Source organism: Diorhabda sublineata, chromosome 8, assembly GCF_026230105.1.
Source record: "Diorhabda sublineata isolate icDioSubl1.1 chromosome 8, icDioSubl1.1, whole genome shotgun sequence".
Taxonomy (NCBI): Eukaryota; Metazoa; Arthropoda; class Insecta; order Coleoptera; family Chrysomelidae; genus Diorhabda; species Diorhabda sublineata.
This window is the reverse complement of record NC_079481.1, coordinates 12,401,835-12,412,826: the sequence shown is the minus strand read 5'-3', so window position 1 is coordinate 12,412,826 and position 10,992 is coordinate 12,401,835. Positions and strand designations below refer to the sequence as shown.

The following is a 10,992-nucleotide window of genomic DNA, read 5'->3' as shown; positions in this document are numbered from 1 at the left end:
AGATACTCAAGAAACTGCGTCAAATACTGTTAAATTGTGTTGTTAGATTCCGCTATAAGTTTCGACTTCACACTTCGAACGTAGGGAAAAATGACCACAAGAATTTGGTTGAGACATATTTGAACATACTCAGTACAGTCCGAAAATCGCTCATGGGAAGTGATATTTCGGTCGTGGTTAACATTTCAACGATGATAAAGCGCTGAAAGAATTTGTAACCTCATGGTTGAAAACACAACCTTCTTTGAAAAGGGCATAGAAAAACTTATATCACGCTATGACAAGTGCCTACAAAATTTCGGAAGCTAAGAAGAGAGTAAGTTTAACAGATTTTTGAACAATAAATATTTTTCTTGTATTTGTTCAAAATAGTCTCCTTGGATTCATATAAATAGTTTTTATTCTGTAATTTTCACGAATAAATTTCTATAATACAATGTAATTATGAGAAATGTTCATTGTTTTAGTCATTATATTATCGTAACAGAAAAGTAACTATTCAAAAAGGGACTGCTTTAAAGAATAATCCTATAGACAGTACTGAATAGCACGTTTTTAAAAAATTTAGTTGTAAACGTAAATAAATAGAAAAACTTTTTCAAATACTGAATGATATTTTCTATTAGTAATTTCATTCGACTAAATTTGGAAAAATAGATTTAATAATAACATTCAATGCTGCTAAATCCTGTATGTAGTATTCTGGTTTGAGATCTTCAGAGTACTGCCAATTTTTGATATCTTCTATTGTGGCACTACCGCTTAGGACAAGTAATTTTTGGAATCCTCCCATAGCCGCCGTACCCATATCGGCAAATATTCTAAAAAATATAATTCCGTCACATTTTTGTTTTAATTTTTTTAATTTTTGGAAATAATTTTTCTAGATCTCCTTACAAACATACCTAGATGAATTATGCTTCGGCAGCACTTATTACCTTTTATATAATGTACTAAATTATGAGTGTATGCGAAAATAAATTATCTATCATATTGATCAGAATAATTAGTTTATAATTGGTAAATATTTTAAAATAACCGACATGAGATTGATAAAGAATCTGTTAAAAACTTGACAATCATGGCACAAAGTGCATGTAAGTTAAATTGATAAATTACCGATTAAAATTGACAGATAGTATAATTTTATTACCAATAAAAATAAAAATTATCGTCAGTTGAATTCATTTGATCAAAGTCACATTAACTGCGAGAGCAGTATACTTATACCGTTAACTTAACGTTCCTTAACATGATATTTCTATTCAAAATAAATTTACTTTAAATATAGGAGAAAACACGCTTGTAGAATTAATCGAACTATAAAGTGAAAAATAATTATTTGCATACAAATGAATGTTACTTTTATAAAAGCGTGTGGGCTTTTCATGAAGTTTTTAAGCTAACTTTGCGTTCCATGACCAACAGATCTGAGCCTGATCTCAGCTGTTGGGTTCACCTACTTTCGGGAGAATTCTTATTAGTTTTAACATCTGCTCCTCTGCCTTGTGTGGTAATTAATAACTTTGTTTTCGGAAGCTTAGTGGGTTGTCCACCAGTATTCCTACGTTTTCAATATTTCAATAATAATCTTTAGAACTCGGTATTTTTGGTTAACGAGCAATCAAATACTTACGAATCTCCTATAAATAAAATTCTATTGGGGTCTGTTATATTGAATTTTTTGATTGTGTAATTTGTACAAGTTTTAGAAGGTTTAGCGATTTCAACGTAGTCTCTACCAATCAAATCTTTCAAAGTTTCCATGACAAAAAGCATTCCTAAAACAGTTAAGCGTTTCACATTAGAAATTCAGGTCTTTTGGAAAATTTTCCGTGCTCAATGAATTGTTCAAAAAATGTATTAATATCTTTCCTTAAAAAAGTTGAAAAGGAAAGAGAAACAGTTGTAGCTCGTGCTCGAGAGTAGAAAGATATAATTTTAGACGGTTTTTGTAAGTAATTATTTGTAAGCAGCTTACCTATGAGTGGTCCTTTTGGTCCCATTGGCGCTATTTTATCCTTAAGAGTTACAATAAGCTCGCAGTTTGGATTTTGTAAATACCAAAATGCTTTTTGTAATTTCACATACGAAAAATTTATATCTACATCTATAACGACTGCTCCGACTTGCCTTGTGTCAGTATCGTTATGCGAAAGAATGCCCTCGATTGTCTCTTCGATAGGGAATGGCTGAAATTATTTAAAATTATTCTTTTTGACTGTTTTTCTTATACCCTAAAAAAATTTATGAATATGACAACCTATTTACTTGAATTTAGCAGATATACTTTTGAAAAGCCTAAAATATTGATTACAGCCCATGTAGGAGCCACCAGACTTTAACCATGGGGCTACGCTTGGGCCAACGCCAAGGACACCCTGGGGCAAACCAATAATGGCCCAAGACTGGTTGGAGTCTGGCAATCTCATATTCACCCAAGCTTAATTGAACTCTGAGCAACCCGACTAACTACATTGAGTTTTGTTGTAATATCTTTCATTCATATTTTTTATGAATAAAATTGTTTTATGCAAAAAAGACTATAAAAAATAGTATCATTTCTTTATATGTGTAATTATTTAACTAATATTTTATTAACAATATATTAAAAATCCATTTTTACAAGCAACCAGCCTGGCCCAGGACTGCAGATCAGTCTTGGGTTTATCTAGGCAACCAGATCTGGTCCAGGCTTACAAACCAAGCAATTAACATTATTCAACTATCCGAGAGTCTCACCAAGTCTGTGCCAAAAACGGCTTCCAAGCTAGGGCTAGAGTTGTACATACTTGGTCCAAGTCTGGGCCTATACTAGTCCCATCGTAAAATCCTATATGGGAATAATCAAAACCCAATTTCCAAAATTCAATATGCTCAAAATGATTCTTGCTAAGTTGAATTTTAGATAAAAATAGCTACTTTAGATTGTATTATTTCCCTTTGATAACACAAACTTGCAAAAGGGGTCATAGTTAATCATAGTAAATTATTCATAAGAATTGCCTATGACTTCATGTTCAAAGTCAAAAACATTTTTTTTTCTTATTTTTTATCAATCTTTCAGTATCCACTACTATTCTTTTCCATTTCTCTTTATATCTATTTGATCAACTAAATCCCTTTTCCGCGTTAATGTTGTCCATCCACCGTATATTTTTTTTGCCCAACGTTTGCTATCCCGTCTGTCACTACCGTTCCATTAGATCAACGTAGAACGGTCGATTTAAATGGTACACCACCATTCGGTTGCCAGAAGTGTTAAAAAACGAACCACAACAATGTGAGCTCTCACACATCAGTTCAAATAAAAATGTTTTTAAACTGTCAATACATCGAATTGATGGATCATCCACCGAACAGTCCTTGTTTGGTACGCAATGATTTTTCCTTATTTCCGTAGATCGACAATTGGTTTAAACGCATCATATTGGAAAATATTTTGAAAAACAATGAAGCCATTTTCAATTATAAATATTCGTTTTCATTTTTCTGTCTTAAAACTCAAGTAGATATCCTTGTAGCACCAAATGGTGCTTTGGTTTCTAATTAACAGTAATTATATTGAGCAAATTAAATTTTCTACGTACTGGATCTGGTACTAATTTAAAACCAGCTTTCGTGAGTCCATCTTTTATAGATTGTAAACCTATCACGAATATTTCCTTATCGTTCATATTCTTAGTTTCCAGGTAACTGATTAGTGTTTGCTTTGGAGTTACCAAATTTTCTATGGTTGCCGGAAAGTTTTTGTCATTTAACCTTTTTAGAAGTTTTTCTTCGTGCAAACTGCTAGTATTCGTGACGTAATGGGCTTTTTTCCCCAATTTTATTAAATTATTAACACATTCTGACGCACCAGGAAAAGCGTTGTAGACATACCATAAAACTCCTAGAAAAAATATTTAATTTCGTTTCATTAATTGAATAAAACTTACAAAAACCTCAGAAAATGAATAAATACCAGAAGTGTCCAAGAACCACTTCTACTAATTAAAAATTAGACAAAACATTGAGAGAAACGGTCCAATTTACAATTAAAAAAAATCATTTTTCATTATCTAAATACTTACCATCAAGATCTAATAAAACTTGATCAAAAGAATTTAGAAATTTCTCTTTTTCGGCTCTTGAGACTCCGGCGAGATTTTTTAACGTGGCCATATCGACGAATTTTATCTTAGTACATTCATTTTTCAGAACTTTTTACATTTATACAAATGTTGCAATAAATGATAATTATCATTGTATAAATATTTAAAGAATGTAAATTATATTTAATATTTGCAGAGGTGTTGGCCACTGATAATATTAACACGTTAGAAAACAATTAAAAGCTATTTGAAAAACTTAATTTTTATATTCGATTATGTGAATTTCATTAATTCAACTTTTTTGGTGAACGTTTTGTGACTAAACTTCAATTATCAAAACCAAATCTTTTCTTATGACACCATTGATAGATGAAAATAATTATCTGGCACTTAGCATTTTCAATATATCGTTAAAGACAAAAATAGATCGAAACGTCAATTTAGCAACAAAAACTTATAAAAGAGTGTAGTTAAGAAATTAGAAATTGAATACATTTGAAACTTCCGCTTCCGCTTTCAAGAGAAAGTTTGGGTAGTCATTCATTAATTAGAAGTGACCCAATTCCGTGGTATCAATTTGCCTACACCACACAACGAATTACTTCTTTTTGGTTGATTCCAAATCCTCAATTTCAGCGAAACAAGTCCTGGAAAGTGTTAAATAAAAACATGTTTCACTTGGGTGAACACACAAAGGAATAAAAAGTGAAAGAACATGAAAATTGACCAAATAAAAAAATATCTTTATCGATTTAATTGAGATTTTTCCAATTCTGGTTTTATTGTAAGACATATGCTTGTTTAAAAAATCATTCGAGGTGAAATATTGAGCTCAAATTTTGGACAATTGTTCTCAATTTGAAGAGATATTTTCAAAAGATCTTCAAATAAGAATAAAAATTGGAATCTTGCTTACATTAATGGTTTTGAAAATACGAGCTTTGAAATTTGTTCAATATTTAATAAGAATAAGAATAAAAATTAGAATCTTGCTTACATCAAAGGTTTTGAAAATACAAGGTTGTGAGATACAATTTATTGGACCGTAGCTAAATAGGAATGGAGATACTAAACTACCAAAGACGAGAAAATATTTTATTTGTCAAATAACACTTTATGTGTATTTTTTACAATTCTTTGAAAACTGATTTAATTATTTTGTTAAACACTTCCAGATTTTCAACATAATACTCTGGTTTATAGTCTTCTGGATATTTCCAATTGTTTACGTCTTTTAGCTGAGCGGTTCCACTCAGTACTAATAATTTTTGAAAACCCGCCATAGCCGCAGTACTCATGTCGCTTTCAATCCTAAAATATCGATACTGAACGTGAGTATCTGCCTATAACCATAATAAGAAACCTTGTAAATTTAACAGCTAAAGAGGATCTCTAGATTCTAATAAAACGCCCACGTTTCATCTCTTGGCACGACAGAATCCAACAACTTTTCCTTGTTGCCTACACCTTCACATTGCTGAAGAAACTTGCGAGCACAAACTTGTGTCCATCAATCATCAGCCGTGATCTATCACGAGAAGCGTTCAACAAGTTCACGACAGTAACCCTCTGATCTTTGATCGACTCACTGTTTATCTATTGGATAATCGCAAATGACCATAAGTCAGAAGTCCATCTCGGTGAAGGGCATCTACAGCTAGCTTCACACACGACCTTGAGTCAGAAAGTGGTTACTACAACTAGCTTTACTTGTAAAATAATATAAAGAGGGGATAAACGAAATATATTATACAAAATTACATCAGGTGTAGTCACATGACGGTTTAATGTGGAGAGAGGATGTCGTTTGTTAATTATACCACAGATGTGGTGCAACAAAACCCTAACAGTAACGTCCGTTCTTCATCGTGACCTTCAGTGCAACCATCAGCAAAAGCCCCGTGCCCTCTTCACCAAAAACCACCGTCAGTTTCAGCTCGACCAAAGCACTTGGTAGAAACGACGATAAACACCTTCACCCATCTTTGACGGCTGCCAAGCAGACACTGAGATACGCAGGTGGCTAGGCTTGATAGGGGTTAGCCACTGCACACGTCACTGTTGTCGGATTCAGCTTAGCACCCTCCCTCGAAGCTTTAGTTTTGGTACAAACCTCATATGAAAGGCAGTATTAACTAATCGAACCTTGATGTGATAATTTGATTGAACATTATTGCGTTACTTACGAATCTCCAATAAATAATACCTTCTTGGGATCTGTTACTTTATACTTTTCTTTGATATAATTTACGCACGCCATTGAAGGTTTGGCAACTGAAGTGTATTCTTTACCAGTTAAATCTTTCAAACATTCGATGTTATGGTAGCTTCCTAGAAAGTAATTTGATATATAATATTTCAAATTAATTCATATAATCTAAAAATTAAGACTCTTGATCAATGACTGCGAAGCCAGTGTTAGTTAGTTAGTGATAACTAAGTGAACATAATCACTTTGCGTTCAATGTTCAATTTCAGATTTTGGGTAAGTCAAGTTTCTCTAAAACATTATTTTGCATAATGTAAATGGTCGTTTCTATCTGAAAATTGTTACCTAGAACTGGTCCTTTTGGTCCCATAGGCGATATTTTATCTTTGAGAGTAACAATCCATATACAATTTGGATTAAGCAAATACCAGTACGCTTTCTGTAATTTAATGTACGTTAGATTTGTATCTACATCTAGAATGACAGCTTTAACATTCCGTTTATCAACATCATTTTCTGCAAGCAGCGCTTCAACAGTTACATCGATTGTACTTGGCTAAAAAATCAAAACCATGATAGATAAATAATAACATTAGTCGAAACTGATTATATTTTGCAACTGGGATTAACAATAACAAAAAAATGGATTGTGTAAGGCTTTCACGCCCATAGTCCTTTATGTGTGCTGTTTTTGGACATCTTCAGAAGCTGTGTAATTCAATGGTAGTTGAACCTCTGGAAACAGCATTTTAGGAAGTGTTTTTGATAGAAAGAAGCGATAATGTAGAATGGAGAAGAAATTAAATAGAGGGAGAGGGCTATCAAAGAAATGAGAAACCAAAGAAGAAACATATTTTATTCAGATTAAGGGACATATAGCAAATTTTGGCAAAATGAAACTTTTACAAGTCGAAAACAAACTTTTCTCGTTAATAAAAATAGGCATATAGAATGAAAATGAAATTTTGCGAACCTACCGGGTCAGGCAATACGTTGAAACCAGCCTTTTTCAGCCCCTCCTTTATAGGCGGTAAACCTATTACAAAAATTTCCTCATTTACATATTTCAAACTCTTCAAATAGCCAATAGCTATTTGTATCGGAGTTACTATATCATCGATGGTTCCAGGAAAATTATGATTGTTCAATATTTTTAATAAATAATTCTCATACAACATGCTATTATTCGTAACATAGTGAATTTGTTTTCCTAATTTTTTCAAATTTTTAACACTTTCAAGAGCGCCGGTTATTGGGTCAAACACTATCCACACTACTCCTAAAAAGAAAAAGAAAATTAAAACGTGTCTAAAAGTATCTGTCGTATGCCTCAAAATAGATTTGAGTTTCAGCAATTGCTTCTACATTTGAGCTGAATTTCTTACCGTTGAGCATTTTTTTCACATCAGCAAATAGCCAGTAGTCACTGGGAACTGGACTATAAGGTTGATGCGGTAGCAATTCGAAGTGAAATTTATTCAATTTAACTATCATTTCCATAGATTTGTGAATCGGTGCATTGTCTTGGTGAAACATTAATTTTTTTGTTTAACATACGAGACAGTTTTTCCTTGATTTTTGCATTTTAACGATCAAACAACTCTATGTACTATTCGCTATTAATTGTCTCTCTCATTTGGAGATACTCCATGGCCAATATTTACGTTTGGACGTAGGTCATCGGCTGCAGTCCACTCAGATGATGATCGTTTTGATTCCGGAGTCAAGTGATGGATCGATATTTCATCCATTGTCACATATTGACGCAAGATATCCGATTTATTACGTGTAAACATGGCCAAACACTACTCTGAATCATCAAGACGTTGTTTTTAATCGTGTATGAGTACTATGAGTAAACGTGGCACCCACTTTGAAAAAAGCATTCTCATGGTCAAATGTAAATACACTGCCTTCTAATATTTTTGCTGCCTCAGCTATCTCACGCAAATTCAATTTACGATTAAATATAACCAATTTGTGGACTTTCTTGATGTTTTCTGGAGTAACCACCTCAATTGGACGACCAGAACGTTCATCTATGTCTATGCCACCACGTTTAAATTTAGCAAACTAATTAATAAATGGTTCTTTTCGAGTGAGTCCGGATAATACTTTTGAAGCCATCACCGAGCTTTTCCAATAATTTTTTTTATCAAGAAACAATAATGAACACACGAAATATTTTTGAATCCAATGTTTTGAAAACAAAAAAAAGTAGCTTCACTTAAATGTCTGTCACTTTTTTCTGACTAATCGAAATGTCAAGAAATTTTGCGCGTAGTCTTTTTGAAAGTTTGTAATTCATAAACGTCATATGGATTTGACAATGACAGCGCTATCTGTGTGTCAGTCACACGATTTATTGAGTGATGGTAGTTGGGGGCCAAATCACTATAACTTTATCTTGCCTCTTTAACTATGATTGAATAAAGTCATATCTGTTTATTATATATTTAGAATTTAAAATAAAAATTATAATTTTATACTATATAACAACAATTTACCTGAGGACGGCAGTGTGGTTATGTAATGATTTTACTTAAAAACATTTTGAAATACGTTAAGAGAAGCTGAGATTTTTTCATTTAAAATTTATTTGATATTCGTTTTTGATAACACTGCTGATGTTGTAAATGGATCATGGATGTCTAGATCTTTAATACTATATAAATATAAGTAATTGTTAAACAAAGTAATGCAAGTGAAGTACATTACTCAATGAATTATTAATCTTGGGTTTTAATAAATTGTTAACATATATTTATACATAAATATGGAGTATTAGACATACATTCAAATGATAAAAATAATGTGTTTCTTTGTACACAATTCAGAGAACTATTAGAAACTGCATATAAAACAGAATTGGGTAATTCCACATCTTAAATAAAATAAATATATTTCAACTACATTTTATAAGTATATGGTGTTTAAAATGTTGCATTCGATTTTAAGATAAAAAATTCGTAGATATATTCATTTGCTATTGATATCGGTAGCAGTTTTCGAGCTACATTTATGCAGAGTTAAAAAAACTCGAATTATATTGAATGAACATACAAACTTAAAATAAATTCATTTTCAACGATTGAAAATTTATTTGAAGTGAAAAATTCTACTAAATTCTGTAGCGGAATAAATAAAGATTATTTTTTAATCATCCGAGAGTTTTAGTAGTTTCACTCGTTAAATTTTATACTTTAAAATTTTCTTACCATCAAGGTCCAATAAAACCTGATCGAATGACTTTAGGAACTTCTCTTGTTCTTCTTTGGGAACGTCAAGGAGATTTTTCAGACTCATAATGGATACGGTACCTCTTTCACTAGTCTTTGAAAGTACTGTATTGAAATAATGATAATGCTTTATCATCAATCACACGTTACATTTAATTGTTATGAACATATGCATTTATATAAGTTTATATAAATAAGGTTATCAACCGCAATATTAACCTTATATTCTACAAAATACAGCAAAAAAACTCTCAACTTTCATTAACAGATATTTTTAAAAGAAAATTTGCGTTCTCACTTTTGATTCCATATCTTCGGAATCTGTGTGGATTCAACTATTGAAATTCAACATAATGTGATTGGAGGCTTTCATGCTGTACAGTTTTTATTTTAGTTAATTACAGATTTCTTAGTATTTACTAAATAGTCAGTACAAAAATAAAAGAACTGAAATAATCACAATATGACAATTCCCTTTGGCAGACAGTAAAAATTTACATGAAACCCAAAATTTTTTCTATTTTCATATTCGCGATGAACTTAATCTACGATTAGCTACAAGTGACAAAAAAACTGTCTTAATAATGTTTTATGGAATTTGTAAACTTTTTTGATCGCGCCTTAGCGGATGGTAACGTTCGTACTCAGCATCAATTAAACAGGTTATGAAATGTGTTTCATAAACATAAGCGCTCGAGCTCGCTTTCAATTTTCCACCGAGCTCACGCTGGCCAATGTTTATGTTTGACGCTCCCGTTCCAGCCTCTATTCAATGGAAATAGGTGCCCAAGTCAAATGTCGTTTCATTTTTCATTCTACCAAAACATAGAGGCAAAAAATACCGTCAAAAACCGTCATCAAAAAACATATTTAAGAATAGTTCAAAAATTAATAGGATACGAAGATGCTCCCAGAATTACCTGGTTTGACCTAGAGATGGCGATAGAGGCATGACAAAAATCACTGTATTAGAAAGTATAGCATATGTTCCAAATTTGAAGACGCCACGTTGTTTAGTATTTGCTTGGCAACCATCAATAGTGAGTTTTATTTGAAAGGCCTTATCACAACCAATATATAATTACTAGATTCTACTTTAGGTGAGACTGATCCTTCGTTATTAACAGTAAAATATTTGGTAGCAGAGTTTAAACGTAGGCGTATGACCTGCGAAAACCATCATCGTAGTGGTCGAGCAAATGAGATGATAACCGGCTACAAAGAAGGTAAAGACCGTTCCATCAACTGGCAAGGTCATGGTGTCTATCAACGGTGGCTATTATGCGAACTTATTGCAACTATTGAGCGAAGGAATCAACCAAAAACGGTCACAAGATTGTCCAACAATAAAGAGGTGATATAGTCAGTTAGTTGCTATTTTGAGCGATTATTATTTTAAAACGGTTATCACACTAACACACACTAACTAAAAGGAGATAAGGTTGAAAAA

The 10,992-nt window shown here is 32.2% G+C and overlaps 1 protein-coding gene across 1 annotated transcript; it reads right to left on the bottom strand.

Moving 5' to 3' along the window:
- Positions 1–382: 382 nt before the first annotated feature.
- Positions 383–9,680, bottom strand: LOC130447931 (uncharacterized). Its single transcript, XM_056784986.1, has 13 exons — positions 9,522–9,680; positions 9,132–9,187; positions 7,689–7,830; positions 7,281–7,582; positions 6,649–6,859; positions 6,281–6,425; positions 5,226–5,405; positions 5,112–5,167; positions 4,074–4,202; positions 3,591–3,892; positions 1,982–2,192; positions 1,637–1,781; positions 383–821 (listed from the first exon to the last, which is right to left on the bottom strand). Exons 1-13 carry the CDS (start codon positions 9,676–9,678, stop codon positions 632–634), a joined length of 2,226 nt encoding a protein of 741 aa, XP_056640964.1. The 5' UTR covers positions 9,679–9,680; the 3' UTR covers positions 383–631.
- Between the last annotated feature and the right edge of the window lie 1,312 nt (positions 9,681–10,992).

Coding starts and splice junctions, on each gene's coding strand:
- LOC130447931 (XM_056784986.1), bottom strand. CDS start 9,678: ATGATAAAGCATTATCATTATTTCAATACAGTACTTTCAAAGACTAGT. Junction 9,188..9,521: donor GGTTTTATTGGACCTTGATG/GTAAGAAAATTT, acceptor ATTTTATTTAAG/ATGTGGAATTACCCAATTCT. Junction 7,583..7,688: donor TGTGAAAAAAATGCTCAACG/GTAAGAAATTCA, acceptor TTTTCTTTTTAG/GAGTAGTGTGGATAGTGTTT.